Raw genomic sequence first — 27,576 nt, 5'->3', positions numbered from 1 at the left:
TCAAGTGTGACTTGATCATGAGATCACATTAAACATAAGGACACTATTCTTAAAGTATCCGTAGTCGAGCTTTATTGTGAAGTGGGATAACATTAAAGCATTAAGACTATTATGTATATAGACTGATGATCACATCTCATGGATCATGGATAAGGAGTTATCAAGTCTTAAACATAGGTATGAATGTTAAGAGTAATGTTTATACTGGATTGACCCGCTATGAGAATACTATATAGAATGTTATGCAAAGTGTCATAAGTTATTCTCATGGTGATAATGGTGTATACCACCATTCGACCTGAAACCACTATGGACCCTAGATGTAGAGTCGAGTGCTTTATTGTTGATCAAACGTTGTCCGTAACTGGATGACCATAAAGATAGTTGATGGTTACTCCACGAAGCATGGTGAGGAACATGAGTGACCTAGATGGAATTTGCCCATCTCGCGTAACATGATAAATGTCTATGGGTCCAATATTGAACTAGACAAGGATGACACGGTCTATGCCTTGTGTTCAATATAGACATAAGGGCAAAAGGGTAATTATACACATAAGTATTATCACAGAAGGATTTTTCAGATCACATGACATTTTCGTGTCTTGCGTAGCAGTGATGTGTTGCTAGATACCGCTCACTGTTTATTATGTTAAATACGTGATTTAATATAATTGTCAATGTCGCGAAAACCTACAGGGTCACACACAAAGGACGGATCGATGAGAGATAGAGTAACTAAGGAACACCGTAAGGTACGGTGCACTTAAGTGAGTTGTAGAACATCGTAAGGTACGGTGTACTTAAGTAGAATACGAAATATGGTACGGTACCATGCGCTTAAGTGATTTTGGGCATATTATAAGATATAGGCCACATATACTTAAGTGGGTTTTTTAGCTTGAAGCCCACACAAGTGGTTCTATAAATAGAACCCTTGTGCAGAAGCATTCATTGCGGTTGCATTTTCGTTTTCTCTCTCTCTCTCTCTCTCTCTCTCTCTCTCTCTCTCTCTCACTCACTCACTCACTCAAAGCCTTCATTCGTAGCAGCTAGCACTGAGATTGAAGGAATCCGTTCGTGTGGATTGAGTAGAGGCGTTGTCATCGTTCAACGTTCGTGATCGCTCCGTAGATCTGCATCAAAGGTTTCAAACGTCACAAGAGGTAAATATTCTATCACTGATCATGCCCATTCGTAAGGATCTCTAAAGGAGAAATTTTTAATTTCCGCTGTGTTTTGGATCACCCTTCTCCTTCAGTGTGGTCGAACAATGTCTGGAGTGTTTTGCCCGTTGTCTTTCCCTGGGGCTCTGGGTTGAATGCATTTCACACTTCAAAGTGTCTTCTTTGGTTGGATGGGGTGTCGGGTTTCCATGCCTTGTATTTTCTCGCCGATATATGGTTGGATAGCCGACGTCTCTAGGGAAGTAGCCGGAGGGAGACCATTGATTTTCAGGTTAGTCAAATTGCTCTGTTGAATGCATCGGCTAGGCGTTTTTTGATCACAAGGTACTTGATTCCCTGGCTTCCTTCCGATTTTGGAGTGGGTATCTACCTCAAGTAGATATAAGGGTCTACTTGCGGCACATTTGGCCTGCTAATTGACTTCTCTTGGACTCGAAATGATAGTTGGGCATTGGCGGTGTTCTTTAACAAGCTCATTTAGTCTTTCCTTTGGAACAAGGACTCTAAGCGGTAGTCGAAGGTTGCTATCGACCAATATCCTTATAACTAAAGTCCGATGCATATTTCTTCGGGAACACTTGATACATGTATTCTATGTGATCTTCTCTGAGGTTTCCTCCGTGCATCTAATGGAAATCCCGTGGTATCCCCTAGGATGCATCCTAGTACTAGATTGGAGCCCGACGTTAACTATAAACTTGTTGTATCTATGTGTCATTAACTATGAATTTGTGGTATCTTCTAATGCCGTCCCTGTAAGCACCCCGATAGCGGAGGGAAATGTGATGACAATGTTAGGTTAAAGGATGGATAATGGATTTCTGGTCTGACCTTCGTGGAATTTCCTTTAGACCCCGACGCAACCCTAAATTTGGATCCAATATCCTTTATTCTTCTACTTTTGCAAAGCTCTTAGAAGAATGTGAGATCTATAATTTTGAGAAATTGAAGCAGAAATGGTGATTGACCGAGTTGACTGTGGCGAATCTCGATGTTCACTTTTGCGGGCTTCTTGATTCTAGTATCTGAGAAGTTTATGCACAATGAAACTGAAAGACGATTTTGAATTCGACGAGCACTTAAAAATCGGAAGTCAGTTTGTTTTTAACTCGGTGACATAAGGAGGTTGTAAACAGATAAATCAAAGATTAAAGGCGAAATCGTGAAAATCCAAGGAATCAAAAATCGATTCCCACAGACGGCGCTATTGTTTTGTTATGGAACCAGAGATGGATTCTTTAGTTCCCTTAGAGAACCTGAAATGGATTCGATTGGAAAATTGGTGAACATTAATCGTGGCTCCGATCTATTTTAAGGTGTTTAAGAACTTATATTTTGAAGCCATTGAAGAACTTATATTTTGAAGCCATTGAAGGGCTATCGAAGACCCGTGATCTAGAAAGCACACTCATAGAAAGGGATAACACATTCATCATACTCGCGCATATTCTTTCATTTTTACTAAGGGTCAAGACACCCCAATTCGAAGATGGACCAACATCCAAAAATGTCCCATCAAGAATACCCTATCGGGAGAAGATAAAAATAGTTGAAGAGTAAGCAAAATCCACCCATGAAGTGTGTCCATCTTCTTTTGACTTTTGAATCATGATGAATATAATTCTCTTCAAGCATAAGAAAAAATAAATATCAAATGAAAGGAAATAACAACGAAATAAGAAAGACACCTCAAAGAAATGAGAAATTGAATCTTCAAAAATCATGTGATGGCAGAATAGACCTTATCAATGCTTCAAGTCACTTACACGTAACACATAAGTGCTAAAGTTCCCAAAGATCATTACGAGGGCACCTCCGAAAATACATATGAAGCGTGGAACATAAAGGTGCGATTTCCCAAGAAACAGTAACGCCTTCTCTTGACCTTCCAAGACAGGTGAAAATGATGGTCAGCGAACGAGGCAGATACGACAAACCCTTGCATTGTCATACAAAACAAGGGCTTTGAGAGGGAAACTGTTCTGAACCGACCATAATTGTCATCGACCGACCACTCAGAAGGAGTTATAATTCGTCTAGAACATTAGCAACACATGAGAATCACCCTACAAGAGAATACATGCAATCCAAGTCCCAGATACTTCTGACGTCTCCCCGCATTACATGTCTAGAAAATATCAAGTTGTTATAACCTCTCCATTATATAAAGAGAAAGCACATCAGTTTCAGGTAGACAATTTCAATTTCAATTTTTATTCCCTCTTCTCCTTCACATACTGACTTGAGCGTCGGAATGCTAACTTTGCAGGTCAACCTCTCCTCCACCGCACCAGAAGCTCTGATCCACCGTTGTCCATCACAACCACCGATCCATAAACCAATTATAGTTCCGTAACGGAACAAAATTTTCCCTTCCTCACTCTTTACTCTACGTTTTTGAATTGTCAAAGCATTAATTTCTCCTTCTTTTTTTTCTAATCGTTGAACTTTTCGAGTATTTTCTTGAATTCACTTTAAAGAATTATTTAAAATTTCGCACGTTTGAGAAATTATCAAGTATTTTTTTTTTGGATTCTCTTTGGAGAATTATTTTAATTTCCCGTAGTTTGAAAAATTATTTTGAGTGATCAAATGACCATTATTAAAGTTTCTTTGAAGAATTATTTGAATTTCTCATCTTTTGAGAAATTATTACATCTAATCTTTATATCATATATTACGAGTGATATTTATATCATATTCGAGTGCTCTTTGTACTACCAGAGCGTGTATTTATAGATCGATTATATAATCTACCGTACAAGTAGTAAACGTACATTATAGAATTGAATCGTTTTATCCTTGAGATGTCGTGGTTGATTAGTAATGCCGTAAAATATTTTAAAGAAAACAAGCTAGTTTTAAAATCAAATTTTAAATAAAAAACAACACTTAAAATTTAATTGAGTTGCTACCCATCATTCAATTAAATAATAATATCTACCAGGAGTGGAGTGGGGGATACTGCTTTTATTTGTCAACTAAACTATTTTAATAACGCCCATCTCTTCAAAGCCATCAACAAGAGATATAAATTCTTTTTCCAAGAAATCATGTTTGCATCTCCTCAATAATTGTTTTTCAAAACACAAACCCTGGCTAAATACATGGAAGAAAAGGCAATTAAGTATTTTCAACAAATGTGTCTTTATATGCATACCAACCGAACAAATGAGTTAAGTATTTGACTTTATTTCACTCCAACGTTTGTGTCACGGGCTACAAAGTGGAACCAAACCAATCATCAACCATGTCTCTGTTTCTTTCCTTTCTCCCTTTTGTCTTCTTCATTCATATTGCTTACTCTTTTTCTAGGTATTTTTATCTCACATTGCTAATCCATTATTAGCAATATATTACTATATATCAATTTCTTCTTCTTCTTCTTCTTTATGTTTTCTCTTCTGCAGGCTGAATTCCACAACAATTGAAGGGCCTTTTGTACAAGAATTCACTTTTCCTGCAAAATCAGCTCCCTTCAATAATTGTCATGCCTCTACCATTGTTGAGGTCATAAACTACAAACTAGCTTTTTCATGTTTCTTCTTTTTTAAGGTAATGAGTTTATATTTGATTTCACCTCCAGGTTGGGAAGGGTCATTTTTTGGTTGCATACTTTGGAGGCACATCTGAGGGTGCACCTGATGTCAAAATATGGTTGCAGACCTACAAAGTAAGTGCATCTATCTATCTATGTAGTGGAGAGTTTGAGATTGTTGGGAGAGAGGTTGTTAGTTCACTCTTAAGTGTTCAACTATGAAACACGGACACACAACAGAGACACATCAACACTAGTAATTAACACAATCCCAACTGTCGTGTCTGTGTCAGTGTCTGTGTCCACTGACACTCTTTTTTCCAATTGTGTCGGTGCTAGAGAGGTTTTGACCGGTTGTTTTAATATTGTAAATGAAAATTTGATTGACAGAATGGAATATGGCAACCACCTATAGTTGGTGATGAAGAACCAAATGTTCCTATGTGGAACCCTGTACTCTTCAAACTTCCATCAAATGTGTTACTTCTTTTCTACAGAATAGGCCAAGATGTTCAAAAGTAAAGTTTTTTCTACCCTTACATTCTTCATACATATATGCATCTGTTTAATCAATTTTTGATTCATTATGATTCTTTTGCTTTAGATGGAGTGGATTCATGAAACGGTCGTACGATAAAGGAATTACATGGACAGAAAGAGAACAACTTCCACCTGGTATATTAGGACCTATAAAGAATAAGGTGAAACAATAAACCACTCTGAATAGTACTCAAATTATGATCACTATTAGTACTGAAAAAATTCATTTTGTTTTATGTTCAGCCTCTCTTGTTGGAAAATGGTGACTTACTTTGTGGATCTTCTGTTGAAAGCTGGAACTCTTGGGGATCATGGGCAGAGGTTACAACAGATTATGGAAGGACATGGAGAAAGTACGGTCCAATTTACATTAAGAATAAGTCTCTAAGTGTGATTCAACCTGTACCATACCGGACTGAAAATGGGACGCTGCGTGTTTTGCTTCGATCCTTTGCTGGTCTCGGTAGAGTTTATAAGTCGGAGTCCTTCGATGGAGGCAAAACTTGGGAATATGCCGAACCTACACAGCTCCCTAACCCAAACTCAGGTTAGTTTTAGTTTTCCTCAATATATTTTTGTTAGCTTGTATTATATACCGACAACAATGATTCATATACCCGATGTTAAGATTTGTTTGATACTGACGTCAGATGGCGTGGTTAGTCTGATACTATAAGAGATGAGTAACCCTTTAGGCCTCGTCTTATATTGGACCGATCTGGTTAATAACTTACGACATAAGTTTCCTTTTGTTGTATTAGGTATTGATGGGATTAAGCTAAAAGATGGTCGTTTATTGATTGCATATAATACAATTTCAAGGGGTGTACTTAAACTTGCTCTCTCTGAAGATGATGGTGATTCATGGGACGAGGGACTTACATTGGAGGATAGTATAGGAATGGAATTTTCATATCCTGCTGTTATTCAAGCTAGTGATGGGAGAGTTCATGTCACCTATACATATAATAGGACACAAATAAAGGTATGTATATGGCAATTGCACTTTCATTTTTTGATGGTTGATTTGTTTAACCTTTTTTTGTTGTTGTATGTTTTAATTTGGACAGCATGTTGTGGTTAGGCCAAGGTGATGCATTAGATAGAGAAGCAGAAAAAACAAGACATCTTATGCATGGCATTTAGGTACCATGAATGTTATTATATAATTATCCATTATCTATATACACATATAAATAGCACAATTACTATACATGATGAAGTGACTCAAGTTTCAACAAATCTGTAAAAAAACATGTTCCCCAGTTTTTTAAAAACTATACATAATTTAGAAAGTGTGCTTTCAAACACAAAAAGGACTGTTTTTCTGATGTACTAGTACACATTTGAACGGCATAAAAACTGTTTGTTTCTTTTTTAATTTTAAGGATGTGTCCTTTCACTTTGAGGGTGGGAAAAATTCCTCCCACTGCATATGCATATGAGACTTGCAATGCATCCTTTTATTTTTCTTCTTCCTTATTTTGGTTGTGCTACTAGAAACAATGTGAAATTATTTTCCTCCCGAATTTTTCAGAAATCTCTTCAAATTTAAAATATCATTTAAATTTTAATCTTGAAATAATAAAAGAAACAGCATAAATATTTATATTAAAAATTAATATGGTAAATAACGGTACCAAAATATCATTTTATAACTATAGTATGTTTTGCCCAAGGAATTAGAAATCATAGATATGAGATCGTAAAATCAATTCGAGAGGTGCAGATTGTTCTATGGCGCGATAGAACGGAGGGAGAGGGGGCTGGAAGATTAATACTCAAATGATCAAGTCACCAATGAATTCAAGTAATGGAGCAAGTTATGGTTAAAACATACTTGCAGATCTATCATGAGATAATTTATAAATAAGAGCCAGGTAAAACCACCCCACATTTTTTGGCGTGGAACTTGGGGGTTCATTAGATCATATCTAATGGTCAATAGCCGCTTCTGGAGTGATCGAGTATGAGTCCAATAGTTGTAGGTGCACTAAATCCTAAACCCTTTCACGGATACGCCCCAAGGCTTACTAGAGCACAACAATGGGACATTTTTCATAACATTGGGTTGTTGTTTCCCTAGATGGGGGGTCTTTGTGTCCGGTTCCCTGCTTATAGAAGTAGAAATATTTAGGGAGCCAGAGTGAGCGACCTTGGTATTTGAGTGCATTAAATGTTAGTCTTATAACTGAAACGTCTTTGCAAGGTTGTTCTTACACATGGCCTTAGGTCCTTAGAATAGGGTGAAGCATTCCTCTTTAGGATGCTCAAGTGCAGTTGAGTGCCATTATGATCTCGAGGTGAATCAAAATATTGATTTTTGTCTGTTTGTCTTCCTTCATTTTGGATAGTCGGTGAATCTACCTCGTTCTACTATATGAGAGTTATTTCTCTTTTCAAATTGTATTCCTCTCTTTACGCAAATTCTCTCTATCTTCTTTTTTCTTTCCAATTGCGATTATTTCTTCATGAGTTTTAGCGGTGTATTGCTTTGTCTGTCTGTTTCTCTTTTTTGGTTTTTTAACTTCCTTAGATATTCGCTCTTTAAAGCGACCCTTCATCATAGCTTTTTCTTATCATACTTTAGATTTCCCCAATGTACCATTTCTATCATTCTTGTTTATTGTTGTCTTTTCCTACTCTTTCTTTTAGCAATGCCCAACATGGGATATGGACCTGCAAACATTGTAGATATACTTAGTGATGATAATCTAAGCAAAACTTCATATTGCACTGAGGTAGTAGACCTAAAAATATCGAATGTTGCTCATTTGGTTGTTGCCAAACTCTTGCAAACCTTATTGTTCTTAGTGATAGTTTTGAATTTAGGGGGTTCCATAGAAGATGGAAGCGAACCCTTGAGTCTCCAGTCTGGGGGAAACACAAGCGAGGGTCGTGGTAGATACTGGGTCAGTCGAGGCGTATCAGGATGATTTAAGGGTCCACTCTTATATTTAAACTTTTTTATCTTCAAAAGGTCGGGAGTTCAGCTAGAAAAAAGTTAGAGAGCATCTCAACATATGAGATCATCCCAAGACTTATGGCCATTATCTTTTTGTTGGCAGTGGGAGACATATGGTTCAAAATGACCAATAAGACCTTGAATTTCCATTCGATGTCACTCATCACTTTTGGGTGGATGTAGAATTGGTGGGGACGACTTCCATTTTCAGTAGTTCTCAAAGTTGGAAGGGTGCCTATTTGAATGTGGAACCATCTTTTTATTGGCATGTGTATTGGTAAAAAGTATAGGTGTGAATGTTACCCCTGCAAGGGCAGGTGCACTCAGGGGCTTTGGTAGGTGTATAAAAAATAGTGGTGGTTAGGGCTTGCCCATAATGGCGAGAAGTCCTGCACGATGGCGTATATCGTTGTTTAGAGGACATGCTCACGTGAGATGAGAGTCTTTGTATATGTGTTAGGTGCTTAGGTATAAGTGTATGAGTTGATATATCCCATCTCCCCCTTAAGGGAGAGGTATTTATATAGGCTTTTGGGGCCTAGGGTTTTAGGAAACCTTTAGGGGTGGCAACCGCTCCCTCGTGACTAGGGTAGATTGTTGACCACCTATTCTTCAGGGAATCATAGATAACTCCTTCTTTGCTGACTAATGGGGGACAATAGTATTACACACGCCATTAGTCTCATCTCATGGGCGAGACCCCATATTCAGTATGTATGTTGTGCAAGCGACATCGCATTTAGGCAGGGACTCTGAAGCCTCTCTTGTTTAGGACTCCCACAAATATAACACTACCTAGTCCCTCAAGTATAAGGATTTGGAAAATGAGCTAAGTGTTTTCAAGGTTTTTTTGTTTTGTTAGTGAGGTACGTCCCTCAACTTGGGACGAGTTCCTCAACTGAAGTTAACCTTATAAATGATAGGCGAGTCCCTAAGCTTTGGGGTGAGTCCCTCAGCTGAAGGCAACCTTATTCATGAGAGGCGGGTCCCTTAAGTGAATGCGATCTTTTTAATTGTTTAAGCTCTTAATTATGGGATGATTCATCTGTCAAATGTCTCCTGATTAGCTAAATATGTCAGTTGAGAATGTCAATCAATCATTCAGCTGGGTCACATTTACTCCCATTTAATGTAATGATTGCCTATTTTTCAAGACCTTAAACTCTAGTGGCACGTGTTAGAAACATGCTGAGTTTTTAAAAAAAATCATAAGGGAGTCTAAAGGATCGCTTATGGTTTCCAGTACCCTATAAAATCTTTCTTATTTTATCCCATTTGCTCTATTTCTCTCCCTACTTTCAAGCTCATATGAACTTCCTAACTTTTCATCTCTCCTTATTTTCCTCCTTCACAACCTCCTTCTAGGTATGAATTTACCTATCTATTTCTTTCTGTAGTGAGTAGGGTTTACAAAGAAACATTTGAAATAAGGCTTAGGCTACATGTATGGTTGTAGATTATGAGGGTATTAGTTACCCCCTATTTTGTGTCCAGGGACGTCAAATATATTGGATCTTGTTATACTTCTGATGAGCAAATCCTCATTTTGCAATCAGGAGTGGAGGTTTCTTCTTCAGAGGATTAAGATCGGGTTATTCCGGAGGGTTGTTCGATGTCGAAGAGGGTGACCACTCTTGTCTCATTTGATCCTCCTATGAAGGCTAATGCCAAAGAAATATCCAATGAGAAAGAATACTTGAAAAAATACTTGGACATCACACTTCTTCGTCAAAAGGAGATAGAAAATGAGGTGTCATAGCTCACCAATGAGGTGGTATCTACATCTGATGTCTATTTCAAGTGCGCCAAGGAGCATGTTTCCTTCCTCTACCCTAATATGGACCTGAGCCAAATGGATTTTCTCAAAGTCGTCTGTGGTGGCTAGCTTGTTGATGGGGAGGCAGTGGCCTGCCCAAAGCCTGAAACTTGTTCCCATCGAGGACATCCATGACAAGGATGGGGCGACGTATGGCGGTGAGTATGGAGTCCTTTAGCCAGAGAATATTGTTGAGAAGGAGATGACTCGGGAGGGAAATTAATGATTCAGTTGTTTCTTGGCCCCTAGTGGCTTTGTTTTTCTTTGCCCTTTCAGAGGCTTTTTGTAATTGTAATGAACAATGAAGCCCCATGGGGGCGTTTTTTATGTTAATATATTTTATTAACATCTAGCTCTTGGCCGAGGGCGTTTACTATCAATGTTCCCATTGCAATAATTTGAATACTTTAAGAACTACAAGGGAACTTTACATTTTTTCCACCCTAGGAGGCCACAAGGATCTTGTTTAGGGATCCGGCGTTTTGATCATTTCTATGGACGGTAAGGATCCCACTTAAGGATCCAACGTTTTGATCGCTTCTATGAGCGTCAAAGATCTCACCTAGGGATCCACCATTTTGATCACCTCTATGGGTGGCAAGGATCTCACCTAGGGATCCAGTGTTTTGATCTCCTCTATAGGCGGAAAGGATCTCACTTAGGGATTCAATTTTTTGATCGCCTCTATGGGAGGCAAGGATCTCACTTAGGTATCCAACGTTTTGAGTGCCTTTATGGGTGCCAAGGATCCCACTTAAGCATTCACCATTTTGATTGTCTATATGAACGACAAGGGTCCCACTTAGGGATCTAGCATTTTGATTGCCTCAATGGGTGGAAAGGATCTCACTTAGGGATCCAACCTTTAGATCTCATATATGGACTAAAAGGCCCACTTAGGGGCATTCTTATTGCCTTTATGTGCGACAAGGATCCCACTTGGGGATCCAACATTTTGATTGCCTCCATGGGAGGCAAGGATCCCACTTAGGGATCCGACATCTTAATTTCCTCCTAGGTAAATCTTATCTTGAGCTTTTAGGTTTATTGAAAACAAAAGAATAGCCAGCAAACACAGATTTTCTAAGTTAATAAAACGAGATGCCTCATTAAAAACCCTCGCCCTATTAAAAGCACAGAGGGAAAAGAGTGCACCTCATAAAACAACTCATCCTTACAATCGACATAGATGTAATACTCTTCCATAAAGATCAATAAAAAATAGCTAAACATCGATAAAGAAAAGCAAATAAACGACAACAATGTAGATGGCTCCATATGGCATTCCCTTTGGGCCTTCAATCTTCGATTTATTTACTAGTTATAGGGGGAGCCTCACCGTCTTTGCAGGTTCCTCCTGGTGGCATTATTCTTGAGCCTACTTTTCTACCTTTTACGGCCAGAGTGTGGACCTTTTTCAGTTTGTGGCTTTCCACATAACATTCTTTTGGAAATTTCTGATCTCCTTGGATAACTCTCACTAGCCCATTCAGGAGTGGGTACTTCATGTATAAATACAGAGTGGACAAGGCGGCGACCAACTGATTAAAAGTAGGTCACCCTATAATTATATTGTAGGAAGAGGGCTTCAATAACCAACTACCTGACCTTTATCTCTCTGGCCTAGTCTTTCTCTCTAAAAATGGTCTTCAGCGTGATGTATTCATTTACTTGTACCTGCTCCCCAGAGAATCAAACCAGCAAACCCTTGAAGGGTTTTATGTCCTATGGGTCTATACGAAGTCTTTCAAACGCATCCCAATACAGAATGTCTATAAAACTTGTTGGTGTAAGCCCTAGAGGCCAATGCTTTTGGTACTTGTATCGAATTGATTATTAATAATAAAAGGCTTTTTCTTTATTATGGTTGATTAATAAAGTCCCTGGAATAGATAATCCGTTTAATGTATTAAGTGTGACTTAATCATGAGAACACATTAAACATAAGGACACTATTCTTAAAGTATATGTAGTCGAGCTTTAGTGTGAAGTGGGATAGCATTAAAGCATTAAGACTATTATGTTTGTAGACTGATGATCACATCTCATGGATCATGGATAAAGAGTTATCAAGTCTTAAACATAGGTATGAATATTAGGAGTAATATTTATACCGGATTGACCCGCTATGAGAATACTATATAGAAAGTTATGCAAAGTGTCATAAGTTATTCTCATGGTGATAATGGTGTATACCACTCTTCGACCTGAAACCACTATGGACCCTAGATGTAGAGTCGAGTGCTTTATTGCTGATCCAACGTTGTCCGTAACTGGATAACCATAAAGACAGTTGATGGGTACTACACGAAGCATGCTGAGGGACATGAGTGACCTAGATGGAATTTGCCCATCTTGCATAACAGGATAAATGTCTATGGGCCCAATATTGAACTGGACAAGGATGACACGGTCTATGCCTTGTGTTCAATATAGACATAAGGGCAAAAGGGTAATTATACACATAAGTATTATCACATAAGGAATTGTCAGATCACATGATATTTTCGTGTCTTGGGTAGCAGTGATGTGTTGCTAGATACCGCTCACTGTTTATTATGTTAAATACATGATTTAATATAATTGCCAATGCCGCGAAAACCTACAGGGTCACACACAAAGGACAGATTGATGAGAGATGAAGTAACTAAGGAATACCGTAAGGTACGGTGCCCTTAAGTGAAATATAGAACATCGTAAGGTACGATGTACTTGAGTAGAATACGAAATATGGTAAGGTATCATGGGCTTAAGTGATTTTGGGCATATTATAAGATATGAGCCAAAATACACTAAAGTGGGCTTTTAGCTTGAAGCCCACACAAGTGGTTCTATAAATAGAACCCTTGTGCAGAAGCATTCATTGCGGTTGCATTATTTTCGTTTTCTCTCTCTCTCTCTCTCTCACACACACACACACACACTCAAAGCCTTCATTCGTACCAGCTAGCACTGAGATTGAAGGAATCCGTTCGTGTGGACTGAGTAGAGACGTTGTCATCGTTCAACGTTCGTGATCGCTTCGTGGATCTGCATCAAAGGTTTTGATCGTCACAAGAGATCTGCACCAAAGGTTTCAATCGTCACAAGAGGTAAATATTCTATCATTGATCATGACCATTCGTAAGGATCTCTAAAGGAGAAAATTTTAATTTCCGCTGCGTTTTGGACCGTAATTCTCCTTCAGTGGTATCAGAGCCACTTACGAAACCATGAATCGAATAGCTGTTTAATTTCTGTATTAATATGATTAAAAGACAGAATGAATCAATTAATTAAATGGGTAATTAAATTTGGCATCATGAGTGTACGAGTTGGATGGATGATTGATGTTGACTATGCTTCGGAACCGACATTAGTATGGTGAAGCAGCGATACATCGATCGTCCATAGGTTACGCAATTGAGACCGATCAACTTATATATGATATAAGTAATCCTAATGCAAAGTACGGTATATATGATATATTGTTTCTGTTTCGTTCATTCAAACACTAAATGGTTGTTTTCCTTTGAGCGATCAATGGTCATTTGCTTCGGAATCCGACATTAGTATGGTGAAGCAATGACCTGTTGATCAATCATACTGAAACAACAATCGAGGTGTGTTTGACGGTCTGAAATTGGCGCATTAGGGTTGGTGACGGCGCAAGGGTTGTGCCGTCAAAGAGTTGTGAATTTAGGGCTTTTGGAACACGTCTGTTGACTGTTTCAAAGTTTTGTTATTTCGGCCGCGTGACGTTCGTCACGAGCTTGTGACGATCGTAACAAGTTGGACGTGACGGTCGTCACATGCCTTGTAACGGTCGTCACACTCACAGATCCAAAAATCTAGGCATTTCTGTTTCTGGCCGCGTGACGGTCGTAACATGCCTGTGACGGTCGTAACATGCCTGTGACGGTCGTCACACTCACGGGGTCAGAATTCTTGGGGTTTTCAGTTTTGTGACTACGCAAGAGTTGTGTTGATGCAAAACAATGTCCATTTCAAATGAATTGTTCATTAAATTTTTTGGACAGGGGCGCTGCCCCCTTGACCTGGCAGCGGAACCCCCGGCTAACTCTGCGTAGTGTGATCGGTCGCCGAAATTTAATTTGGTTTTAATTAATTAAAGGAATTAAAAATTAATAATAATAATGTGTTTGTTATTATTGCCTTGTTGTGATCAGTTATGGCATTAGTCTTCCTTTATTTTGTTTTGGGTTTTTTAAAATACGACCTGCGTGTCGTGCCTCTCCTTTTAATCTCTTAGTGTAACTTCTTTTCTCATCTCAATCCCTCGTATGTAAAACGAGTTTCTTCTGTAATGTAATGATATGAAGAAAGAGAAGAATTCAATATCAAAGGAGGACAAAATTATGAAGAAGGAGAAGAATTCAATATCAATGGAGGACAACCTTGAAGATCTTGCTTGGAGAAGCTTAGATCGTTATTAGGTTAACTTAGGTTCTCTCATTGGCTTGAGAGAACAATTGCGCTAGGGGCCATAACTGTTTCATTATGTATGTTGATGCATGTGTATGTATGTTGATGCATGTGAATATATGTTGATGCATGTGAGAGACGATTTATATGATAAATAAGCTGGTGAGATCATAACAATTATAATTCCCTCAAATTAAATATTAAGTTTATGCTTTCCAAGTTTTAGCACTCATCAAGACTAGTATCGGATAATGTAGGTTTCGCCTACGCGAGGTGCATGTTCTATATTAGTAAGGTGCGATGGGATAATTGTAATATCCAACTGCTAAGACAATGGGTCAAACTTAACTAAACAAATTATAATAATATTATATATGTTTGCTTTCCAAGTTTTAGCACTCATCAAGACTAGTATCGGATAATGTAGGTTTCACCTACGCGAGGTGCATGTTCTATATTGGTAAGGTGCGATGGGATAATTGTAATATCCAACTGCTAAAACGATGGGTCAAACTTAATTATAATAATATTATATATGTTTAGAAGCAAGAGTTGGGAATGATCCATATGATGGATTGGAATAAGGAGTTATTCACCCAACTGAAATTTTCGAGAGTTGTATGAGATACAATTGGAAGGAGTTCCTACCTAAATAACCTAGTTTTGTGTAATCCGCCTACGCGGACTTAGAACGAAGTGAAATATGGATCTCGACCCACTAGAAAATCTTCCAACGGGATTTTCCGAAACAAATGATGAGGGTCATTTATTTTGAGTAAAATAGTGGGAGCATATTTAATTAAAGGCCTAATTAAATATGTCAATGATACTTATATTTTCATTAATCCTTGTGTAGATTACCATGACAGCAAACACCTCTAACAACATCTTGCGATCAATCCTTGATAAGGAAAAATTGTCTGGGACAAATTTTCTGGATTGACACCTAAACCTGAGGATTGTCCTCAAACATGATAAAAAGCTGTATGTCTTGGAGACACCTGTTCCAGAAGAGGAACCTCCTAGTTCTGCACCTAAGGCAGAAAGAGATGCTTATAAGAAGCATGTCGATGATGCCAATGAAACTGCTTGTCTCATGCTAGCTACCATGAACTCAGAATTGCAAAAGCAACATGAGAAGATGTCAGCGTTCGATATGATTGAACACTTGAAGATGCTCTATCAAGAGCAAGCAAGGCATGAGAGGTTTGAAGTTTCAAAAGCCCTTTTTCAAGGCCAGTTAGCTGAGGGAGCCCCTGTAGGTCCCCATGTACTCAAGATGATTGGGTATGTGGAAAACCTTGAGAGATTGGGTTTTCCCCTCGGAAAGGAACTCGCGACTGATTTGATCTTGCAATCGTTGCCAGATAGATTCAGCCAATTTGTCCTAAATTTCAATATGAATGATATGGACAAATCTCTTCCAGAACTGCTAGGCATGTTAAGAACAGCTGAGCAGAATCTGAAGACAAAAGGGAAGTCCATTCTGATGATCGGAAATGGAAAGAGACAGAACAAAAGGTCCACCAAGCAGGGTGATAAAGGGAAAAGCAAGGAAGTTGCCAAACCCAGACCCACTGTTGCTGCTTTGAAGCCTAGTGGATGCATAGCAAAGGCAGGCACATGCTTCCATTGCGGTAAGACCGGTCACTGGAAGAGAAACTGCCCAAAGTACCTGGAAGATACGAAGAATGGAGTAGAGACTTCAACTTCAGGTATTTTTGTTATTAAAATAATTTTTTCTACTTCTGCATCATGGGTATTAGATACTGGATGCGGTTCTCACATTTGTACAAATGTGCAGGGGCTGAAAAGGAGTAGAGATTTGGCAAAAGGTGAAGTTGACCTACGAGTTGGCAATGGAGCAAAGGTTGCTACTTTAGCCGTAGGATCTTATGTATTGACTTTACCTAGTGGTTTTATAATTCAGTTAGAGAACTGTTATTATGTACCTGCAATTAGCAGGAATATTAATTCCATTTCTTGTTTGGACAAGTTTGGTTTTTCATTTATAATAAACAATTGTTGCTCAATTTATTTGAATGATATATTCTATGCTGCTGCACAAATGAGCAATGGACTATATGTCCTTGATCTCGAAACGCCTATTAATAACATTAATACTAAAAGGGTGAAACCTAACGAGTTAAAACCAACTAGGTAAGAATATTAAAACTCTTCGATCAGATCGAGGTGGTGAGTATTTAAGCCTAGAGTTTGATGACCATCTGAAAGAGTATGGGATCCTATCCCAGCTTACTCCTCCTGGAACACCCCAATGGAATGGTGTATCTGAGATAAGAAATCGAACCCTGTTAGACATGGTCCGATCCATGATGAGGCACGCCGATCTTCCAAACTCCTTTTGGGGACATGCACTATTGACAGCAGCTTACACACTTAACCGTGTTCCATCCAAAAAGGTTGAGAAGACACCATATGAGATATGGAGTGGTAAGAGACCACATATGTCTTACATGAAGATTTGGGGTTGCGAGATTTATGTGAAACGACAAATTTCAACTAAGCTTGAGCCCAAATCTGACAAATGCTTATTTGTGGGGTATCCTAAAGAAACAAGAGGGTATTACTTCTACAATCATTCTGAGGGCAAAGTGTTTGTCGCTCGAACTGGAGTTTTCCTAGAAAAGGATTTTTATTTCCAAAGGAACCAGTGGGAGGAAAGTAGAGCTTGAAGAAATTCAAGAATCACAAAGCATCGACACACCTATGGAGGAATTGGAGCAGGAAACACAAGCAGTTGTGTAAGAGCAACCTGCTCAAGTAGAACAAGACCAGCGTAGGTCCGGCAGGATACGTCACCTACCTGAGATATATGGATATCTGATCAAGGTGATGTATTACTCATGGAATCTTCGTTTTGATGAAACAGTAAAACAATATGGATTCATCAAGAACGAAGATGAGCCTTGTGTCTACAAGAAGGTTATTGGGAGCATGATCGTATTCCTGGTATTATATGTAGGTGACATATTACTTATTGGAAACGATATCCCTACCCTGCAACAAGTAAAGTCTTGGGTGGGGAAATGCTTTTCTACGAAGGACCTAGGTGAAGCAGCCTATATATTAGGAATCAGAATCTATAGAGATAGATCATAAAATGCTTGGCCTAAGTCAGAGTACATAGACAAGGTGCTGAGACGCTTTAATATGAATGATTCCAATGGTTATGTGTTTTGCTGAAATGGTGGCGCTGTGAGCTTGAAAAGTTCAAAGCAAGATACAGTTGTTGATTCTACAACCGAGGCCGAGTGTATTGCTGCCTCAAGTGCAGCAAAGGAAGTTGTTTGGATCAAAAAGTTCATTAGTGAACTTGGCATAGTTCCTAGCATTGTGGATCCCATTGGTCTCTACTGTGATAACAATGGTGCTATCGCACAAGCCAATGAGCCTAGATCTCACCAACGATCCAAACACATACTTAGGCGTTATCATCTCATTCGAGAGATAATAGATAGAGGAGATGTGAAAATATGCAGAGTACCTACACTTGACAATATTACAGACCCACTGACAAAGCCTCTTGCGCAGCAGAAGCATGATGGCCATACTAGATCAATGGGCATTAGGGGTATGCTTGATTGGCTCTAGTGCTAGTGGGAGATTGTTGGTGTAAGCCCTAGAGGCCAATGCTTTTGGTACTTGTATCGAATTAATTATTAATAATAAAAGGCTTTTTCTTTATTATGGTTGATTAATAAAGTCCTTGGAATAGATAGTCCGTTTAATGTATTAAGTGTGACTTAATCATGAGAACACATTAAACATAAGGACACTATTCTTAAAGTATCAGTAGTCGAGCTTTAGTGTGAAGTGGGATAGTGTAACACCTCAAAATTTGCCCTCCTCTCTGGGGACTAGCATTAACATATTTGCATTTCATTTTAGGGCATTAGGCATTTCATATTGCATAACATGTGGTTACATTGTGCAAGCCATCTCCCCAAGTCTTGATCAGAGGATGAGGAAGTCAAGTGCAAGCCTAGGGTTTTACTGACTGGTCATGGCCATCTGAGGATTGGGCTGTGAATTAGGGTTTCATGATTCTCAATGGATATTGGTCTTCATCTTGATTGAAGTGATACATCATCATCATCATGGTTGGATGTCATCAGAAGATTGAAGAAGATTCCTTGAGATTAGGATTTTGACCACTGGTCAACCCTAATCAGTTGCATTGGGCCAGTCAGGGCATGATCAGGAGATGGGGTTTGTGATGATTATGGGGTTCATTATTTGATTATATTGTGCTAATTGAGGCTAGGGTTTCACCCTTGAGCTATTTCAGTTGGAGATTGGAGCTCAGATTGATCTATGCATTGCCAGATTTATCTATCAGATGAAAAGTCAACTGTGGTCAACTGTACATGATCTGATGGATTTGGAGGTGGAAATGAGTTGGATACATTTCATACATGTTGGAACAAGTGTTATTTGACATCTCAAAGCTTAAGAATGAAGAAAATCAAGTCAGGACAAAAACTGCCAAAAATAGAAAGTGACTTGTAATTGAAGTTTCCAAAAATGGAAAGTTTTGGACCTCAAAGCCACGTGTCCAAGGAAGCTTCAAATGCAAATTTGTTCAACATGAAAGTTGTAGATCTTGTTCTCACCTTTCCAAAAAGTCCAAGAACTTGAAAATCCAATGTATGGTTGGAAAGTTATGGCTCAGTGAATTTCAAAAATGACCCGTAATCAGGAGGCCATAATTACCACATACTTTATCCAAATTGCAAGTTCTTTATATGCACAAACTCCATTTGACATGTACTTTGAGGGTGCATCATTGGATTTGTTCAAAAATGGCCAAGGCAAAAAGTCACTTTTCAACTGGACAGCTGAATTGGACCAGGGGCAAAATTGTCCAACTCTCAAAATAATTGGAATTTTTGAATGGGACTTTTTCCAACACCTCAGGAATGGCATTTTGAGCTTGTTTGAATCATCACTTTGTGGCCAAAGCATATGGTTTGAGTTTTGGTTTGAAAAATGAAATGGTGAAAATTGGACATTTTGCATTCACATGTGAATTTGAGAAATAAGCATCCAATGAAGTTGAAACAAGTTGAAATGGTTTACATATGATATTTAGAGGTTGCATGAGCTGTCAAAACAGTTGGCAATGAGCTGTATATGGAAATTACACTTTTGCCCTCATTTGCAAAATTAGCCATTTCACTTACAATTGCATTTGGCTAATTAACATGATTAGTGGATGATTAAGGTACCATATAAATTCCAAAACACTTGTTAATCATAACAGAAAATCACATTTCCCCAAATTGGATCTGAAATCTCTCACATTCTCTCAATTTTCATCAAGAACACCAAACCCTCAAATCCTTCAATCTTCCTCAATTCTCAACCAAACTTCGAAATTCCTTTTGCATTCAACTCCAATCATCATCCTTAGCAACTGTTTGTGGAGTTTGGAAGAGGAGGAGCCTTGATTCTCGACTGTACACGCAAGCTCCGTCAATGGCAAGTTGAGTTTTCGCGCGCTAAGAGTGGAATCGATTGAACCTGAGCTTGGAATTCGACTTCTTGAAGTTTGTTTCGTACCTGTTTGAAGCCAAAACACGTTAATTCGTCCAAATCCCGCGCTGCAACTTCCAGGTGAGTGAATTTCGACTTTCACCAAATGCTCGATGGTTATATGTGTTTTAAAGAGCGTTTCACGTAGGTTCCAATGATAGTTGTAGCTTAGCAAATGATGAACCATAGGAGGAGAAATCTAAGTTTGAAGTTATGAACACAAACCCTAACTTGCACGATTCGGTTGATTTAGGAACTTTTAGGATGTAATAAGTGCATATTCGTGTTCTACGTGATCATACGGTTAAAACGGTTATAAGCTTGCTAATTTTCATGAAGTTTGGTTGTTCTTCGAATTTCTCAAATTCTGGGCAAAAGTTGAGTGAAAGTGACGATGAAAGTCTGTTTGATCCAATTTTGCATTTGAAAATTTGAAAACTCTGTTTCCCGCTCCCCGCCATCTGTAATTACCATTATGCCATTATAAATTTTAATTAATTTGTTTAATTGTTAAAAAATTACTAACACCTTAAATAATTCATAAAAAAATATAGAAAATTCATAAAAATGTGAGAATTTTTTCTTTGACCTTGTTGTTGACTCTAGAATTTGTTTGACCTATTGGTCAAAGTTGTGCATGGTAGAATTATCATTGGACCTAGGCTTCTCTCACATGTATGATGTTTTGATACCTTTTACCAATTTGTTCATGAAATACTCATAGTGTTAAATAAATTCTTGAAAATTTTTGTGATGATTCTTGACTGATTGATGCTCATTTCCATGTAAATTTCATGCATTTTTGATACCTGGTCATTGAGCAGCAAATTCTGGAACTTAGGTGTGACAATTTGTGTCACACCTTATTATGTCAACTTGCTGGATTTTTTTGAGTGACCTATACTTGTTGGATTAATGTGAAATTTTGCATGATGGTTGATTAACATGTTAAGATGCTATGTGAATTTTTGTGGAATTTTATGTGGCATTTTCAAATTGATTGCTATTTTTCATTTCTGTTGGCCAATTGTGCAAGCTTGTGTGACATAGGTTGGTAGATTGATTGAGAAATACTCATATTGTATTGTATAAACATGAAATTTGGCATGCTTGTAATAGACACATGATGTGACATTCCTGTTTTGGTCTCATCCATTTCTTTATTGTTTTCATTGAGATATGAATTTTTGAAGTGGAAGCATGTATTGATGTTGTGATTTGGAGCCTATAATTGTATCTGTTTTTGTTGATTTTCATTGACATGGTTCCATTTGCCCAAATGAGCTCAAATTTGGTGTGCCATACCTGAATTAGGTCCTGTTTAGGTGTAATTTATTTGAGATTTTTTGGATTTGTTTTGATGTGGATTTGAATGCAATAGTTCTGTTTGCATATTTGGTGCTTCATTTGAACTAGTTTGCCTTGTTTTGTGCACAACATGAGCATGATGAATGATATAAACATGAGACCAATGGTGTTTGCTCTTGTTTGACTTTAATTTGAGATTGGTTGGTGGATACCTTGCTGTTTAGGAATTTTATTGCCTTTGGACCCTAGGCTTAGCCTAGTGGTCTAGTTGCTAATGTTTGCTTGATTTTTCAGGATCAAAAGCATAACGCACATGGAGAATGATCCAAATCAATTTTAAATGATGTGGTTTGATGTTTGTACACTAACATAACATTGTTTTGTAGGTGGTAAAGCTTAGGCTTAAGCTTTGAGCTTGCCTTGTGTTGTGTATTGAGTTGTATAGTTTGATTGATTGAACACTTGCTGTTTGGTTTTGTCTGTCTGAGTACTAACTGTGTTTGATTGTTTCCAGGTACTTTAGTTGCTCAGTTCCTTGTGAACTTTTGCTTTGCGTTGCTTAAGCAACTTGCATAGAGGTAAAATCTCTTGACTTCATGTAGTCTGGAGACCCGGCTGTTACCGGGCCGGGCAAATAAATGTCTGAAGTCCTCCTTAAGAGGCAATGATTGTGGTTGTTTATTTTTAAGCCCAAGCAGGTGAAAGTCCTTTAAATAAGGCAATTGGTGGAAGGTAGGGGTATGCAGCCTACCCCCCACTCTTCAGTTGAGTCTGTCTCCTTGCTCCCATTACATGGTTGAAGCATTGAGATCCTAACCCAAGATCCTGTGAAGTGCACATTGAGTCAGAGTCTCCGAGTATAGAAGGGTCCCCCCATTCTGGACCCATGCTCATTTGTCAGACGCTCTCCCTGGTTAGGGATATGAGCTGTGAGGTCTGATCCTCACTTCACCTCTTCATCTGCTTCACCTTAGCCTCGTAATGGCAAGGTTAAGAGCAAACACAGCCCGTACAGACGACTTGCTGAGGCAGTCAAACCTATTGTGTGAGCCCCTTGTTTTGGCTATAGTGCGTGCTCTGTGAATCTCTGATTGACATGCTTGTTTGAGATGCCTGTTCTCATTTGATATATGTTGTATGCTTGTGTGCTAGCTTCTTTCCTGGTTAGGTTAGTTTGCTTATGCAAGTAGGATAGAAAACCGAACTTAAGGTAAGCGATGCATGACAACATTAGACTCGAGTCTCAGCTCCCTAGTGTCGTGTTTTCCCCTCGGTTTCTGGTTAGCAATTTAGTCCCTTTCAGGGAAACTACATCGCCCTGATCCTCGTTCCAGACGAGGTATGTAGGCAGGTGGTCGTGCGAGACCACTCCGGGCAACCTTTTTATTTTTTGCGTGTGTTTACTTGTTATCTGATTGTGTGTTTGGCTCGGATGCCGACGTAAGCCCAGTGATTGGCAGTCGGGCTCCACGTTTGCCCTTTTTGAGTGTGTTTTGGTTCGGATGCCGACGTAATTCCATCCAGTGGTTGTCGGGCTCCGTGTTTGCCACCCTTGCTTGTTTGTATGCTTTGTGTTGTTTGGCGTGCGTAAGCCGAACTACAGAGGCTCTGATTCTTGTTCCAGACAAGATATGTAGGCATAAGGTGCGATACCTTATCGAGCTCGTTCCTCTTAACCCCACCTGCGTTCCCTGTGTGTGTGATGTTTAGCAACCTTTTCTTTTCTAGGACGTGGATCCCGTCGAGTACGACGGACGTGAGGGGTGCTAATACCTTCCCCTCGCGTAACCGACTCCCTTACCCTTTCTCTCTGGTCGCGAGACCATGTTCTTTCCAGGTTTCTCTGAGCGTTTCCTTTCCCTATCTTGGGATAAATAACGCGCAGTGGCGGCTCTGTGTGTTTTTATTTTTGAGTCTCGCCGGTTGATTTTTCGCAGGATGCGACAGCTGGCGACTCTGCTGGGGAACTACGTGTAGACCTATGCTGGTCCATCGTCCCTAAGCGAGTCCTTCCTAGCGTTCTAGGATTAGTTTAGGTTGCTTGTGATGCTTGATTTATTGCATTTATTATTCTAACCTGTATATATTTGCATTAATGTCTGCATGCATCATACTATCATGTTGTTGCCGTCCTCTGTGCAGGTGGTTCCTCTGTTTGGGGTGGGTGTTCTGAGTGGGGCTAAAACCCAGGCCCGAGTATACACCTAGGATTAGCGTGGTCTCGCGTCGCTCACATGTCGGTTGGGCATGATGTTGCGACGTGACATACCACAAGCCGGACGAGGTTCATCTGAGAAATGCTCTTCCAGTGGGATTTTCCACTTTGGTTGGGTTATCTCTTTTGGGCTGTTGACTCTGGTGACCGATCATTTCCCGGATCTTTGGTTTAGACGATCTCAGGAGAGCTACAATGGCACACCCGAAAGGGCAAACCCATTGAGTATCTCTGCCCGATTGTCGAGACTATTATCCGCCTTAGGGTGACCTGAGTAGAATTTACCTGTGAGGGGAGGGTGATTCTTACAGATGCATGTTCAGATGGTGACTCAGATGGTGACTTGTTGTTCAGTGGATCAGAGTCCTATTTATAAGTCGGATTTATGGTCATTTATTGCCGTGACGCCGGAGTGCTGGCCGAGATTTATCAGTGGGGATCCGTTTATTTCAGGATTCCCCGGGCCGAGATATTTATCAGTGGGGATCCGTTTATTTCAGGATTCCCCGGGCCGATTCAGGTGGTTGTGGGTATCTGCTCAGAGATTGTCTGATGATGATGATGATGGTGTATCTGTCTTCCGTTTATTTCGGAACCCTTGAGATGGATGTATGGTTACATGTTCCCTCAGATGGTTGTGATCGGTTCAGAGATCAGGGCTGTGATTCAGAGCAACAGATGATCAGATGACTTGGAGGATGGCACAGTGCATTGCATACATCTGCATCATTCTCATTTTGCATTCATCTGCATCAAACCTACGTCTAGCCATATGGGGAGTATTATGGATTGAGAATCTGGTTGAGAGACATCTTGAATTTCAGAATCTGGATGTCAAAAGATTATCTGTCTCGATGAAACCAGGATCAAAAGACAGAAGCTTCCTCGTATGGATAGACGTTGCATTCATGCATATTAACCTGTTTGCTGTTTTGCAGGAATCATTGCTCGCGCTCGTAGAGTCATCCCTTTGCACTCAACACGCCCTCACAGATATTACACCAGGCGCAATACTCCCAGACTGATGGATCCTCCCAACGCTGACATCCTCGAACTGAAAGAGAAGATGAACGAGCTGATCAATATAATGCAAGGCTTTGCGATTGGTCAGAAGGCTCTGGCAGATAAAGTTGAAAAGCTCGAGCGGGCTTCTGCAGCAAACAGTGTTGTTAACCTGGATGGAGTCTCCAACCAGGGGCAAGGATCCAGAGACGGTGGAAAAAGAGAAACTGTGGGTATGGTGAACAATAATGCTGCTAGTTTTGGTGCTGGTGGTCAACCTGGGCCCGGTCAGGGGCAAAATCCGAAAGACGGTATGTTATCTCCATTCTTCGGTTTTGATGAGGACCGAGAGGAAGATAGGGAAGCTGATCAATTCTCCATGCACAGCGAGCCATTGGGTCAATATGGTACTCAACCACAAAACAGGGAGATCCAGTTACTGGCAGAGAAGGTAAAAGCTTTGGAAAGCCACGCCACTCCGGGATTTGTCAACATGTCGAATATGGGGCTAGTCGAAGGGATTGTGATCCCACAGAAGTTCAAAGCGCCTGCATTTGACAAATACAATGGAAGTTCCTGTCCGGAAACTCATCTGCAAGCCTTTGTCCGCAAGATCTCGGCATACACTACAGATCAAAAGCTATGGATGTACTTCTTCCAGGACAGTCTGTCTGGAGGATCTCTGGAGTGGTATACCAAGCTGAAATCTGCTGACATCAAGAGCTGGCAGGATCTGGGAGATGCATTCTTTAAACAATATCAGTTCAATGCTGATATGGCCCCGAGTCGTACCCAGCTGCAGGGTATGTCTCAGAAAAATAACGAGGGGTTTAAAGAATATGCCCAAAGGTGGAGAGAACTGGCTGCCAGAGTGCAACCTCCGTTAGTGGACAGAGAGATGTCTGATCTCTTCATGGGTACCCTGCAGGGGGTTTTTGCCGAAAGAATGGTGGGCTGTCCGGTAACCAACTTTGCTGATATTGTGGTGGCCGGAGAAAGAATCGAAAGTTGGCTGAGAATGGGGAAGATACAAGGTAATGCTTCGTCATCAGGGTTGAAGAAGCCATTCGGAAATGGCCAAAAGAAAAATGAGGGTAACACCAGTGCGGTCTACGCTCAGAGAGGATCCAGTAGGAATCGTTACTTCCAGCACACCGCTGCGGTAACTATTCCTGTTGACAACCAGCCTGCACAACAGCAACAGCAGCGTCAGCCATTTCAGCAGAGGTCTCAGAGGGCAGGATATCCAGTCAGGAGGAGGATGAGTGATCGGCATTTTGACAGGCCGCCTGTGACGTACTCTGTCCTATTGAAAAAGTTGAAAGATATGGGGCTGGTACAGTTGAGGACTTTGGCGCCTATGGGACCTGATCAGAGGCCAGCCAATTTTGATGAAAATGTCAAATGTGAATTCCATTCGGGTGCTCCCGGGCACAGTGTAGAGGACTGCAAAGCTTTTAAGCACGTAGTCCAAGACCTGGTGGATTCAAAAGCAATCAACTTTGCTCCATCTCCCAACGTTAATGCCAATCCCATGTCGGCACATGGTCAGGCGATGGTGAGTGCAATTGTTGAAGATTCGGGTCACGCCTATACAATGGGTGAAGATACTGATGGTAACTGCAAGTTTGAGGGTTGGATAAAGCCATGCGTACCAGGAAGCTGGAAGGCTTAGAAAGATCAACACTGACACTCATCCTGAAGAGTAATAATTTCTTGTTTTCAGTTTTATCTGCATGAAAGCCATACGTGTTGCCCGACACGTAATGGTTCATTGTAAGGGCCACCTCATGTTTAAATTTGCATTTCTGCATCATTAATAAATGGATGTTTTTCAGTCAAAAAGCGGTGTTCCCTGTTTTTCATTTATTTTTGCAGTTTAAAAACAAATAAAAATGGCAATGATTGTTTTCATTTTTCTTTTTTTTGATTTGTCTCGTCCCAAAATTCAAAAATAATTCTCCGGATCTCGTTGATAACAATTTGGTTACCCCTCATATGACTTCGACAAACCGATCTATCTTGCTGAAGAAGAAGGCGAAGAAGATTGTGACCTGCTGGAATTAGCCAGGTTGTTGAAACAAGAGGAGAAGGTGATTCAGCCGCATGCGGAGCGGGTTGAGATTGTTATTCCGGGTACCGCCGAGGTCAGAAAGGAAATGAAAGTTGGAGCCGCTTCAGAGGCGAATCGAGAGCAGAATGGTAGTCTTGTTGAAGGAGTATGTAGATACCTTCACCTGGTTATGTCAGGATATGCCAGGGTCGGATACCGGTGTCGTTGTGCACAAGCTGCCATGGAAAGGATACCGTCCTCTAAAGAAGCAGAACGCCAGTGCCTGTATCAGAGAGCCATGGTGACTTTGTTTCATGATATGATTTATCATGAAATTGAATGCTATGTTGATGACATGATGGCAAAGTCCCAGACAGAAGAGGGGCATTTGGTAGATCTGGCCAGGTCGTTTGACCGGTTGAAACAATTCAAACTGAGGATTGAATTCAAGTCAGTGCACTATCAGGGTGCGATCCGGTAAGCTGTTGGGGTTCATCGTAAGGGAGGAATCGAGGTTCATCCTGCAAAAAAAAAAAAAAAAAAAAAAAAAAAAAAACAATAAGAGAAACGCCTGAACCGAGAAATAAACAGAGATAGGTTCGTGGTTTCATAGATAGATTGAACTACCTGTCATGGTTCACATCTCATTTAACAGCCACGTGTGAACCGATATTCAAGTTGTTGAAAAAAAAAAGATCAAACGGTCAGGTGAAACAATGATTGCCAAGGGGCATTGAAAAATAAAAGAAAAGTTGCAGGAACCTCTGATTCTGATGCCTCCTGCGGAAGGAACAATTGTTAATCTGGTATTTGACGGCCTTCAAGGGGTCTACGAGGTGTATTGGGTCAGCATGACGCGTCTTGTCGAAAAGAGCATGCAATTTACCTTAGCAAAAAGTTTGTCGACTGTGAAACAATACATTCACTGTTCGAGAAAACTTGCTGTACTTTGGCATAGGCTGCTCGCC

The 27,576-nt window shown here is 39.9% G+C and overlaps 1 protein-coding gene across 2 annotated transcripts in view; it reads left to right on the top strand.

Annotated features, from left to right (window-relative positions):
• The first annotated feature begins 4,173 nt into the window (after positions 1-4,173).
• LOC127138512 (uncharacterized) overlaps positions 4,174-27,576 on the top strand; it is a 41,177-nt gene continuing 17,774 nt past the window's right edge. Inside the window, exons 1-8 of one of the 2 annotated variants that reach the window (XR_007808791.1) lie at positions 4,174-4,502; positions 4,598-4,697; positions 4,774-4,860; positions 5,116-5,243; positions 5,330-5,426; positions 5,509-5,812; positions 6,027-6,250; positions 6,336-6,411. Coding sequence is in view for 1 of the 2 variants with exons in the window: in XM_051064977.1 (XP_050920934.1) it covers positions 4,438-4,502; positions 4,598-4,697; positions 4,774-4,860; positions 5,116-5,243; positions 5,330-5,426; positions 5,509-5,812; positions 6,027-6,250; positions 6,336-6,359 (1,029 nt within the window). In the remaining variant the exon portion in view is untranslated. Of the gene's footprint in view, positions 4,503-4,597; positions 4,698-4,773; positions 4,861-5,115; positions 5,244-5,329; positions 5,427-5,508; positions 5,813-6,026; positions 6,251-6,335; positions 6,534-27,576 lie in introns of those variants that run through there. The other variant, XM_051064977.1, reaches the window with a different exon arrangement.

The sequence above is a fragment of the Lathyrus oleraceus genome, chromosome 4 (genome assembly GCF_024323335.1).
Source record: "Lathyrus oleraceus cultivar Zhongwan6 chromosome 4, CAAS_Psat_ZW6_1.0, whole genome shotgun sequence".
In the NCBI taxonomy this organism is placed as follows: Eukaryota; Viridiplantae; Streptophyta; class Magnoliopsida; order Fabales; family Fabaceae; genus Lathyrus; species Lathyrus oleraceus.
The sequence above is the reverse complement of the archived record's forward strand: the minus strand, read 5'-3'. Positions and strand labels throughout refer to the sequence as shown.